The sequence below is a fragment of the Schistocerca gregaria genome, chromosome 3 (assembly GCF_023897955.1).
Source record: "Schistocerca gregaria isolate iqSchGreg1 chromosome 3, iqSchGreg1.2, whole genome shotgun sequence".
Lineage (NCBI taxonomy): Eukaryota > Metazoa > Arthropoda > Insecta > Orthoptera > Acrididae > Schistocerca > Schistocerca gregaria.
The window spans coordinates 538,799,423-538,813,009 of NC_064922.1; the positions used below are offsets into that span (position 1 = coordinate 538,799,423).

At 44.6% G+C, this 13,587-nt stretch overlaps 1 protein-coding gene across 2 annotated transcripts in view; it reads left to right on the forward strand.

The window, feature by feature from the left end:
- Positions 1–277: 277 nt before the first annotated feature.
- LOC126354257 (coiled-coil domain-containing protein 22 homolog) overlaps positions 278–13,587 on the forward strand; it is a 184,320-nt gene continuing 171,010 nt past the window's right edge. Inside the window, exon 1 of one of the 2 annotated variants that reach the window (XM_050003775.1) lies at positions 278–1,051. In XM_050003775.1, coding sequence (XP_049859732.1) covers positions 1,002–1,051 — 50 coding nt within the window. In that variant the 5' untranslated portion in view covers positions 278–1,001. The remainder of the gene's footprint in view (positions 1,052–13,587) is intronic. The other variant, XM_050003774.1, reaches the window with a different exon arrangement.

Below are 13,587 nucleotides of genomic sequence, written 5' to 3' on the forward strand. Positions count from 1 at the left end.
TAGGGGGCAGTGGAAAAGCCGTCCCGAAAATCAAATTGTTTTTGTCTAATTGAAGCTAACTAAATAAAATTTGTTGCTGTTGTCTTCTGCTTTGCTTCCTGATTGTTCACAATTACTTTAAAACCACAATCGGCAAACCTAAAATTATATTCTAGTCTATTCTTGTTAATTTAACCTGTGAAAACACCCATTGCACACAGGTCTTCTTCGTACGCAATAGAAATGATCTTTTAAATCCCTATTTTAAATATACTCTAGACACTGTCATTGTCCCACCATTGTTACGACACCAGATTACTTTTTTAACAGTTTTTTCTACTTGGTTTTATTAAGTATTTCCAGAACTCATCAAGTAATACTGCAGTATGGTGATCAATAGATGGAATAAATGTTTGTAAATTATTAAACAAACGTTTAGTACTTTGATACTCGACAGATGTTGAAATAAAAATTTATTTTACTGGGTGTCATATCACTTATGCAGCGATAAATTGAGCGTGGAATGCGAACAGCGCAGTGATGTAACCAAACCTGTGACATCGGCGTGAGCCGAGGGGCGTGCGCTAAATGTATGTTGATCTTGAGTTGGCGATGTGTTAGTAATTAAGCCGGTTAAAATAAAGTCTCTGATTTAGTAGAAATGTGTTGAAGTTTTGAATAGGAATTGCGTGGATGAAACATTAGTGAGACTATGTTTACAGTGTCAATGGTGAACTTCCTGTGTGTCGGAAATGATTTTAACCGGAGTGGGAAACTGGAGAGTGTAGTGAATATTGTGCTAATGTTAACGTAGCATTTAAACGGCAAGTGATTTACGTAATTACAGTACATCCTATCTTGCGATTCTTTGGAGAAACGCTACACATGATGTGAAAAAAAATTAGCTAACCGTTTTGTACAAGACAAAAACTGCGTTATTCCTTTCGGTACACGGATAAACGTCTGCACAGGGAGAAGTGCCTGACTGGAAACTTCCCACGTACGTGATCATATGATTTACGATGGAGGAAGTGGATAAAATAATTATTCACTCACTGCGGCAGGTTGGATGGTAAGTTTGTGATAGATTTTAGTTGATAATCAGCACCCTTTAGTTACTGTGCTGTCAAACCACACATATCTGAATTTAATAATTAGAAAAATTGTTTTGTCGTTGCACGCGAGTGTCATGAAAGCTAACTGAAGTGTACGGTTTATGAATGATAGTTTGGTAATATTTCTGAACGTTCAGAGGTCTGCTACAACACTATTAGCAAATCTGATTGTATGTTCTGAAGACTGCAACGAAAGTGATCAACACGACAGTAAATAAAGTAGGGCAAAACAGTTTACTTTGTGTGAACGAGTTGACAAGATGATAATTTTTGTTTTGTTTTACTTGTGAAAATATATTGATAATCATTATCGTTCTGTGCTCCAGGTTTCCTTTTAGCAGAGGTCATAGTTATCACGCCTTCTGTTTTGAACAATTGTTTATTGGTAACGTTTTTTATTCGTTTTCTAATGTTCAGCTGACTTCTGCACATCACAGAGGCATTATCTACCAACTGGTAACATGTGAAAATATGTCTTGCAGAATTTGCGGTTTTCAGGCCTTACTGGGATAGACCTGCATGACAACATAATCCCTGCTACTCCGAAAACACTGCCAGATATTTAAAGAAATGATATCTCATCAAATTTGAAGCTAGAGAGGGATAGAGGGGGAAACATTAGTATTCGTTTCGTTTAATGCCATGTTGATAGAAGGCAGATAGAACAGTGAATGCCCTCAGCTACTCTTAGGTTGCCACAATGTAACGAAAAATTAGAAATCAAACATATAAAAGTGTTAACATGGTTTTAACTTGTTGTTATCAGACGTGTGTGTGTGTGTGTGTGTGTGTGTGTGTGTGTGTGTGTGTGTCAGATGTTATGGACATTGTTTTATATTCTGAAAAAGTTAGTGGTTCATCCTTATCCGCATTGTTAGCTGAGCTCAGACATCTCTGGCATAATGGTTTTGTGATCAGGAATGTTCTCAGTAAATTGTGCAATATGTCATCAAAGAACTACGGAAATAATGTTGTAAAGTTTAATGACGTGTTGTATGTTGGAGGGCATGGATGGGACAGAGATCACTGCCAAAACTTAACATTTTGGATGTTGTGAGAATGATATAAGTTTAGAGCTTTTTTATGTCTTATCTGTCTACTTTGCTTTGAACAATAGTCACAGCATTATTCCAGTTTTTCTGAATTGTTTCTTCCTACAGACATTGATAAAAACTGTTTGAATGTGTAGATGTAGATCATGCAAAACCTGATATTGTATTATCTGACATGAGATTGACTTGTTTGGCAACTGAGATCTGCAAAACTTTAGTATATACAAATGAGGTAGGGTATATTTTTCTAAACTGAATTCATAATTACCAAGAAAGATATTCTACAGATAACTGTTTTGACCAAAACCTCAACTGAACATTATTCTGTGATAGAACTCTGGCCACCGCAGCTTAAAAATATATGTTATGCTGCACGAGTGTTTATACCTAACTGAGTGTACACGTAGGAAGCTGACATTCTGGTATCCATTTGAATGTGATCATTTCATCAGTGTGAGACCAATGGTGCCTCATGGAGAGGTTTATTGTTAAAATTTCATAAGAGCAAGTTCTAGGAGGAGTCAGGTGACATACACTCCTGGAAATTGAAATAAGAACACTGTGAATTCATTGTCCCAGGAAGGGGAAACTTTATTGACACATTCCTGGGGTCAGATACATCACATGACCACACTGACAGAACCACAGGCACATAGACACAGGCAACAGAGCATGCACAATGTCGGCACTAGTACAGTGTATATCCACCTTTCGCAGCAATGCAGGCTGCTATTCTCCCATGGAGACGATCGTAGAGATGCTGGATGTAGTCCTGTGGAACGGCTTGCCATGCCATTTCCACCTGGCGCCTCAGTTGGACCAGCGTTCGTGCTGGACGTGCAGACCGCGTGAGACGACGCTTCATCCAGTCCCAAACATGCTCAATGGGGGACAGATCTTGCTGGCCAGGGTAGTTGACTTACACCTTCTAGAGCACGTTGGGTGGCATGGGATACATGCGGACGTGCATTGTCCTGTTGGAACAGCACGTTCCCTTGCCGGTCTAGGAATGGTAGAACGATGGGTTCGATGACGGTTTGGGTGTACCATGCACTATTCAGTGTCCCCTCGACGATCACCAGAGGTGTACGGCCAGTGTAGGAGATCGCTCCCCACACCATGTTGCCGGGTATTGGCCCTGTGTGCCTAGGTTGTATGCAGTCCTGATTGTGGCGCTCACCTGCACGGTGCCAAACACGCATACGACCATCATTGGCACCAAGGCAGAAGCGACTCTCATCGCTGAAGATGACATGTCTCCATTCGTCCCTCCATTCACGCCTGTTGCGACACCACTGGAGGCAGGCTGCGCAATGTTGGGGCGTGAGTGGAAGACGGCCTAACGGTGTGCGGGACCGTAGCCCAGCTTCATGGAGACTGTTGCGAATGGTCCTCGCCGATACCCCAGGAGCAACAGTGTCCCTAATATGCTGGGAAGTGGCGGTGCGGTCCCCTACGGCACTGCGTAGGATCCTACGGTCTTGGTGTGCATCCGTGCGTCGCTGCGGTCTGGTCCCAGGTCGACGGGCACGTGCACCTTCCGCCGACCACTGGCGACAACATCGATGTACTGTGGAGACCTCACGCCCCACGTGTTGAGCAATTCGGCGGTACGTCCACCTGGCCTCCCGCATGCCCACTATACGCCCTCGCTCAAAGTCCGTCAACTGCACATACGGTTCACGTCCACGCTGTCGCGGCATGCTACCAGTGTTAAAGACTGCGATGGGACTCCGTATGCCGCGGCAAACTGGCTGACACTGACGGCGGCGGTGCACAAATGCTGCGCAGCTAGCGCCATTCGACGGCCAACACCGCGGTCCCTGGTGTGTCCGCTGTGCCGTGCGTGTGATCATTGCTTGTACAGCCCTCTCGCAGTGTCGGGAGCAAGTATGGTGGGTCTGACACACCTGTGTCAATGTGTTCTTTTTTCCATTTCCAGGAGTGTATTACTTCCTTCCATAAGTGGCATGAAATGACCACATTTAATCATTGTCAATAATTTGTCATTCACTGCAGCATAAAAGTGTCCTCGAGACTTTTCCGTGCGCCAGCCATAAGAACAAGTGCTGCTCCTGCATGTTTTCCAATGTCATTAATCAGTCTACCATTGCATTGTCACTTAAGACTTTCCTTGTGTATTGGGATCCATCAGAGACATTCGTTTATCCATTTACATCCAGTTGCCTTGTTTCATTACAGTAATAAATAAGATTTCTACTCCAGTATGTTCTGTGATAGGCTTGTTTATTTTTCTGCCTCTCCAAGTAGTTGCTATCATGCAGCTCTTCGTTGCTTGCAAAGCAACTCTATCTTTGGGTAATTTTAGGATTAAAACTTCTGTCTCACTGCTGCAAGTGTACACATACAGTTGAATACAGACTGCTACTGCTAGTAAGTAGCCTCTCTTAGACACATCTAGACTAAAGTAAAGTGTTGAAACCTGTTTAATTTAGCCAAATTATGCTAGGGCATTTTTCAGTTGTTCTGGTTCTGTGACTTTATTGATAATGTATACTATTTTCCAATCATTGTATTCATTATTTATTTATTTATTTTTATTGTAATTGATTGTTTTATCTACTTTCTAGATAATAGTATTAAGACCTGCCATTTGTTGTTGAAGTTTATCCTTACCAGAGCCAAAGAGTAGTGTCTCCTCAGATAATTAAAGATTGTCCACATATGTTTCACCAGCAAGTATTCCTTCATTATTTTGACATTTAAGAAAACAAAAACTTCCTTTAAGCCTCGTGAGAGGAGTTTTGTTGAGATGGAATCACTTAAGATGCTAAATTTCTTGCTAAACTGATGAAGCGTAATTTGAAACTGTAGCACGATGTATATGTTCTCCAGTATATTAACACAGGTTGAAGTAATGCCTCGTTTTGATATAGATTTTTCTGAAATTGAATCAAAACCTGTGGCAAAGAGATTTCTCTGCAGTATCCTTTTGTCCCAGAGGACGGTCCAGCAAGATAAGCAGGCAAACTTTTGGGAAGTAGGGGGAAGGTACTGGTGGAAATAAAGCCTAGATAGCTTAAGTCAGTAATATCATATCGACGAAGGGCAAGGTTCAAGTTTTGAGTCCCAGTCCAGCACACAAATTTTAAAATACTAGGAAGTGTCAGAACAGCCTGCCATTGTGCTGAAAATTAAAAATTTAATGCTGGAAGGTAATCTGATGTCTCTTAATCCCAAGCAAATTGGAAATTTCTACTCATTCCATTCTGTAATTTCATTCACAACTAAAAAATACTTTGAGTGGTTGTACACAGGTTCAAATAGATATAGGTTGCAGTCACTTGTCCCCTCACATTACTTCCTATCTTTCTTTACTCCTTCTGGTTCCAGTCCAGTTTCAACCAATGTACTTTTCAGAATTCAAAGTGTGAATTGCGCAAGGAGGAGCACCGAGTGTGGCCATCCTGTCACCCAGTTCTGCACAAATGTCCTTCCATATCCAAAATTTAACACAATAGCTAGTTTGTTTAAGGGTGGATTGCGATGTACCTGCAAGGCTGTAGCCCACTGACAATGCAGGGATCCGATGCGTTTACAGGGGACCCAGAGACAACAAGGTTGCTACCGGTGCCTTCATCTTGCCCTTTGAGGGTGATACATTGCCTGAAGAGGTCAAGGTGATGGTTCACCACTGTAAAGTTAAACCTTATCCCCCTCACTCTATGTGGTGTTTTAAGTGCTGGAAATTTGGGCACATATGCTGCAGCTATATTACCACCACCATCACAAGTACCAGTTGTACCACACTCTGTGCAACGAACATTGGGTCCTCTGGGCCTCCCAAATACATCTGCCTTCTGTTGCTCCCAAAGTACCTACATCAGGAGCAAGGACCCCCCCCCCCCCCAATGCAGAGTATCTTGGTCCCCTCCCCCCAGCCGGAGAAGCAATAGCCTCCTGCGGTCCTCTTGTGTGGAAGGGTTCCCAAGGGACCCTCTCTCCCAAGGTCTCCACTAATGCCACAGCAGACACTCGCCAGTGGCTAAAGGAGCCAAAAGTTGCTGGACAGAGAGCTTCACAGTCCTCGTCCATGCCTGAAGCTACTTCTGAGGTCCTTCGAGCAAGCCCCTAAAGAGAAGTGAAAGGTCAAGCAAGTAAAGAAGTCTACTAAGAAAAAGGACCCTCCGGTGGCCTCAACACCACCACTCCCTACCAGTACTGCACCTGCAGATGAGGTGGAGATCTCAGTGGCCCCTGAGGACCTGGATCTCACTGATGCCCCATTCACAATAGGAATGGATACAAATACTCAATCGGTGGCAGCAGGTGATCCTGAGGCGTAATCTGCCTCCTTGCATGCTTCATATATTCCCAGCCTCTTGATAATGTCATCCACCAGTGGAATTGCTGTGGTTTTCCCCACTACCTGGTTGAGAAACAGCAACTCTTCAGCTTTACACCTGCTATCTGCATTGCCCTCCCAGGAACCTGGTTCCCAGTCGTGCGGACCCCTTCCCTTCGTGGCTAAAGGGGATGTTACAAGAGCCGTAGCGACAGTATTAGTGTCAGGTGGAATTTGTGTGCATGTCCTGAACTCGATATGCAGTGAATCTGTGCCCCTTCAAACTCCTCTTGAAGCTGTTGCTGTCAGGATAAGGACAATGCAGGAAATACCTGTCTGCGTCCTCCATATGGTGCAGTACCCCTGAACGCAATGGCTGCACTGGTTCATCAACTCCGTAAACCTATCCTACTTTTGGGAGATTTTAACCTCCATAACCCTTTGGGGGATGGCACTGCACTTACTGTCAGAGATAGAGATGTCGAAACTTTCCTGTCTCAACTCAACCTCGAAACCTTCCTGTCTCAACTCGACCTCTGCCTCTTAAATACTGGGGCACCCACACATTTCAGTGTGGCTCATGGCACTTACTGGGCCATTGATTTATCCCTCTGCAGCCCAGGGCTTTCCCATCTATCCACTGGAGAGCCCACGATGACTTGTGTGGTAGTGACCACTTTCCCAACTCCCTGACACTCCCCCAGCACCATTCCACCGGATATCTACCAAGAAGGGCTTTGAATAAGGCAGACTGGGAAACTTTACCCTCTGCTGTCACTGTTGAATCTACTTCCCATGGTACCATCAATGTGGTAGTTGAGCAGGTCACTAGAACGATTGTTTCTGCGGCGGAAAACACAATCCCTTGTTCTTTAGGATGCCCCCGCTGAAAGTCAGTACCTTGGTAGTTGCTGGAAATTGCTGTGGCCATTAAAGAGCATCGGCGAGCTCTAGAGAGACATAAGCTGCACCCTTACCTAGAGCACCTAATACCTTTTAAACAGCTCCGTGCCCATGTTTTCCAGCTTATGAAAAGACTAAAACAGGTGTGTCGGGAGAGGTACATGTCAACCATTGGGTGCCGTACATCACCTTCCCAAGTCTGGACGAAGATCACACGTGTTTGTGGGTACCAGACCCAGGCAGGTGTTACTGGCATTAACATCAGTGGTGTGTTATCTACTGTCACAAATGCAACTGCCGATCACTTTGCTGAGCACTACGCTCGAAACTCGGTGTCAGAGAATTATCCCCCAGCATTTTACACCCTCAAATGGCGGGTGGAAAGGAAAGTCATCTCGTTCACTGAACGTTACAGTGAACCTTATAATGCTCCATTTACAGAGTGGGAGGTCCTCAGCATCCTTGTACATTACCCCAACACAGCTCCTGGGCCAGATCGGATCCACATTCAAATGATCAAACATCTCTCGTCTGACTACAAGCGACATCTCCTAGTCATCTTCAACTGGATCTGGTGCAACAGCATCTTTCCATTGCAGTGATGGGAGAGCACCATCTTTCCAGTGCTCAAACCCAGTAAAAACCGACTTGATGTAGATAGCTATCAGCCCATCAGCCTCACCAACATTCATTGCAAGCTGTTAGAATGTATGGTAAGTTGGCAGTTGTGTTGGGTCCTGGAGTCACGTGGCCTACTGGCTCCATGCCAGGGTGGTTTCCACCAGGGCCACTCTACTATTGATAATCTGGTTTTCCTCGAGTCTGCCGTACAAACTGCCTTTCCCAGACACCAACATGTGGTTGCCCTTTTTTTTCTTTTCTTTTTTTCTTTTTACGAAAAGCATATGACATGACCTGGCGACATCATATCCTTGTCACATTATATGGGTGGGGCCTTTGGGCCCACCCCTGTGTTTTATTCAAAATTTCCTATCGCTCTGTACTTTCCGTGTCCAAGTTGGTGCCTCCCATCTTTATTTTTTGTAGCCATTAACGGTCTAGCAGCAGCTGTAGGGCCGCCTGTCTTACCCCCTCTGTATGTGGATGACTTCTGTATTTTGTACTGCTCCACTAGTACTGGTGTTGCCTTGCAGTGCCTACAGGAAGCCAACTACAAGGCGCAGTCACGAGCTCTAGCCCACGGACTCCAGCCCACGGCTTCCAGATTTTGGCAGCAAAGTCGTATGTTATGCACTTCCGTCGGTGTCGTACTGTTCATCCAGAACCAGAGCTTTACCTTACTGATGATCCCCTAACCTGTAGTGGAGACAAATCGATTCTTAGGACTGATTTTCGACACCTGATTGACTTGGCTTCCTCATCTTCATCACCTTAAGTGGAAGTGCTGGCAGCACCTCAATGCCCTCTGCTGCCTGAGCAACACCAACTGGGGTGCAGATTGCTCTACGCTGCTGCAGCTCTACAGAGCCCTTGTACGAACCTGCCCTGACTATGGGAGTCTGATTTATGGTTCAGTGGCACTCGCAGCATTGCATTTACTCGACCCAGTTCATCACTCTGGCTTTCGACTAGCGACAAGAGCTTTTAGGACGAGTCCGGCGACCAGCGTCCATTGCAGGTCAGGCGTGCGCAACTGCTCGCCAGTTACATTGCACATGTTCATAATGCTCCTGCGCATCAGAATTACCATCTCCTTTTCCCACCCACTGCCGTTCATCTCCTGCATCAGCAGCCCAGGTTGGGGCTTACAATGGCAGCTCGCATCCGATCCCTTCTGTCTGAATTGAAGTCCTTGCCTTTACCAACTATACTCGAGGTCCATTCGTGTACACATCCATGGTGTACACCTAGGCCGCAGCTTTGCCTGGATCTTTCACATGGCCCCGTGGCTCTCCGCTGTCACGTCCTCTCAATTTTTGACATGTACCGAGGCAATGAAGTGGTTTACATCGACAGCTTGATGGCTGATGGTCACATTGGCTTCGCATTTGTTCATGGAGGACATACTGAACAGTATTCCTTGCCTAATGGCTGCAGTGTTTTCACTGCATAGCTGGTGGCTATATCTCATGCTCTTGACCACATCCATTCATGCCTTGAGGAGTCATTTCTTCTGTGTAGTGACTCCTTGAGCAGCCTAGAAGCTATCGACCAGCTACCCTTGTCGTCCTTTGGCAGCGACCATCCAGGAGTCCATCTATGCCCGGGAACATATATAAATGACCTAGTAGATAGTGTCGGAAGTTCCATGCAGCTTTTCGCGGATGATGCTGTAGTATACAGAGAAGTTGCAGCATTAAAAAATTGTAGCGAAATGCAGGAAGATCTGCAGTGGATAGGCACTTGGTGCAGGGAGTGGCAACTGACCCTTAACATAGAAAAATGTAATGTATTGCGAATACATAGAAAGAAGGATCCTTTATTGTATGATTATATGATAGCGGAACAAACACTGGTAGCAGTTACTTCTGTAAACTATCTGGGAGTATGCATGCAGAACGATTTGAAGTGGAATGATCATATAAAATTAATTGTTGGTAAGGCGGGTACCAGGTTGAGATTCATTGGGAGAGTCCTTAGAAAATGTAGTCCATCAGCAAAGGAGGTGGCCTACAAAACACTCGTTCGACCTATACTTGAGTAATGCTCATCAGTGTGGGATCCGTACCAGATCGGGTTGACGGAGGAGATAGAGAGGATCCAAAGAAGAGTGTTGTGTTTCGTCACAGGGTTATTTGGTAACCATGATAGCGTTACAGAGATGTTTACCAAACTCAAGTGGCAGACTCTGCAAGAGAGGCACTCTGCTTCGTGGTGTAGCTTGCTTGCCAGGTTTCGAGAGGGTGCGTTTCTGGATGAGATATAGAATATATTGCTTCCCCCTACTTATACCTCCCGAGGAGAACATGAATGTAAAATTAGAGAGATTAGAGCACGCATGGAGGCTTTCAGACAGTCGTCTTCCCGCGAACCATACGCCACTGGAACAGAAAAGGGAGCTAATGACAATGGCACGTAAAGTGCCCTTTGCCACACACCGTTGGATGGCTTGCGGAGTATAAATGTAGACGTAGAATGGTCCGGTTGCTCAGTGGTGTTTGTGTGGACCGCAGGACATGTCAGAATCCCAGGCAAGACCTCCATGCGGGCTTCTCGCATGGACTCTGCTGGCTCCGTATTGGCCATACATGGCTAACACATGGCTACCTCCTCCGTTGCGAGGACGCACCTCAGTGTCACTGTGGCTCACATATGACTGTCGTCCACATCTTGCTGGACTGCCCACATTTAGCTGCTCTGCAACTGACTTTTAACCTTCCAGCACCCTACCTTCAGTGTTTCGCGACAATGCATCTACAGCAGATTTAGTTTTTCATTTCATTTGTTGGGGGGGGGGGGGGGGGGTTATTGTACCATCTAAGGGTGGGCATTTAGCCTTCTCTCTGAGATCACCACCCTCCCTCCATTTTAACTCTGTCGCAGTTTCTTTGCATTTGTTTGTGTTGGTGGTTGTCTTTTTCCCTACATGTGTTCATCTCGCCTTGTCTTTTTGGGGCGGACATTTTAATGTGTTTCAGAGTGGGTGGGTCATCCCCTTTTATTATTATAATCAGCCAGCCCAGGCCATATGCTCTATGGTTTTAATACCTTCTGCTTTTCCTTGTGGTGTATGTTTTCCCCATTTTATGTTCGTTCCATTTGTTTTCTTTTTGGGTGTGGTGTTTGGTGTTTTTGTGCCTTGAGCCTTGCTTGTGTCAGGAAAAATGGACTGGTGACCCTTTAGTTTGGTCCCTTTATACCCCAAACCAACCAACCAACAATGCACTGCTGGTGTGTGCACTACAAACTTTCCACATAAGCCTAGAATTTGCCATGTCGTGGTGGCACCTGGCTTTTGGAATGGGTGACACTGGATCAGTGTTACACGAAGCAACTCAGTCTTTCTTATGCCAGCGAATGTGAGATCCTAGCAGACGCTTCAGGTCAGAACTTCCTCTATAATGCTTTTAAGTACAATCCCAAAGTCTTCCCACCATTGGCTACATCATGGGAGGTTATACAACAGTGTTGGCATGGAGAACTCTATTCATCACAGCACTTACTCAGTACCGGAAATGATGGCAAGACCTTTTTAATGACAAAACTTCAATTCTAAGCTCAACAAATTGGAAATAAGTTTTGAGAGTTGGCAGCATTGCAAAACATGGAGGAGGTTCACACTGATAAAGACAGTGGAAGGACAACATTTAGTCTTGAGCCTTGCTTCCGTGTACTTCTTTGGTCGATATTCATTTCTTTTACTGTGTAGAAGCTAAAAAACACTACTAGGAATTATTAGTTCAATTTGATAAAGAACTACATGCTAACATGAAATGATGAGGGATGCAATTCATGTGCTTATCAAGAGAGGGTTTAAGGATAATAGTTGACAGGGATGCATTTATTCTAGTCTTCATAAGAACCACGCTCCCAGAAAAGGTGATGTTGTACTGCTGTGATGCCAAGCCCTGCATACCACCACCTATGTGGTGCTTTTAGTGCCTCCATTTCAGACATAAGTCATCTAAATGTCCCAATAAATCACCTGTCATAATTGTGGCTGTGCTTCACATTACAGAACACCTTGTGTCCATCCTAAAATGTATGTCAGACGTCAGGACTGATGCAACTCCCACTTGCTGATGTGTCCCATTCATAGGAAGGAACAGATAGTCCAAGAATTCAGGACATTATACTCAGGTCAAAATTACTTTGCCATTAACAGTGCCATGGGAGAGAGGGTCAGTGTTGGTGGTGTGCAGCCATCCACACTTCACAAGATGCTGCATGTAACCTACAAAATAGGCAACAATGTAAACACATGGCACTTTAGAAAAAAGTATGATGTGGATGATGGCTGGACCCTACCTCTAGACTTGTGGAAACATCAATTGCAAAGTAATTTTATATCAACAAATAATCAATTTTTCAAAATATAAGTGACTGAATATATTTAAAAAATCTACTCACCACAAATATAACATTTATTACAGATTGCATGCTTTCGGAACCAGTGGCTCCATCTCCTGGCAGAAGGGTTGAAAGAAAAGTTGTAGAGTCAGAAAAGTTGCACATAACTCTGGTCAGGAGACACTTACCGGACAGGATGAGAAGAAAAGACTGATTGCTGGGGATTGCACCAGATGAGATTTGAAAACCTGTGAGCTTGAAGGTGGAAAATAGGGTAATATGCAAGAGAGAGAGATTAATGCTAAAACATTGTGCACGAGTTAATAAAAGCAAAAAGCTAAGTGCATTGTAAGTGATACGGGTGGCAGAGGGACAGTGAAAAATAGGCAGGTCAGGAAATGAAAGATGTAGAAAACTAAAAGGGAGTGAAAAAAGGAATAGTTACTGTGAAGAAATGCTGAGACTGAAGAAATTGCATTCGGAAGGATGACGGTTCAATCCCGCATCCGGCCATCCTGATTTAGGTTTTCCGTGATTTCCCTAAATCTCTCCAGGCAAATACCGGGATGCTTCCTTTCAAAGGGCATGGCCGATTTCCTTCCCTGTCCTTCCCTAATCCGATGAGACCGATGACCTCACTGTCTGGTCTCCTTTCCCAAACCAACCAACCAACTGAAGAAATTAACATAATTAAAGGTAATGCGGAGCTGTGAGAAACTGGTGTCTGGGGGAATAGAAGGGAGAACCGATAGAGGTAATCAGGGTACCCTCTGCCACACACCGTCAGGTGGTTTGTGGAGTATGGATGTAGATGACAGCTTCAGGTACTATCCGGTGTGGTTACTCTGGCACAGTTCTCATTTCTTTCCCCTTGAGTTGATTGTGGTGCATTTCTGTTGCTGTACTACAGTCCATGTGATCCAGAGCTCTGCCTCGATGCCCAACACTTGACCGTGCTCCTCCAGTTTCATTTCTTGGGTCTTCATTTTGACAACAAGCTTACTTGATTGCCACATTTCTGTCATTGAAGGTTAACTGTTTTCGTAAACTCAATGTCTTTTACTTTTTTGCCCACACCTCATGGGGTATGGATTGTTTGACACTTTTTTTGCCTTTAATTCTGTCTCGTATGGACTGTGGTTGTTAAGTTTATGGATCAGCTGCCCCTTCCACACTGCTCCTCTTGGACCCATTTCACCATTGTGATATCCATCTAGCCACTGCTGCCTTTTGCACTAGCCCTATTGTTAGTCTTCTGGTT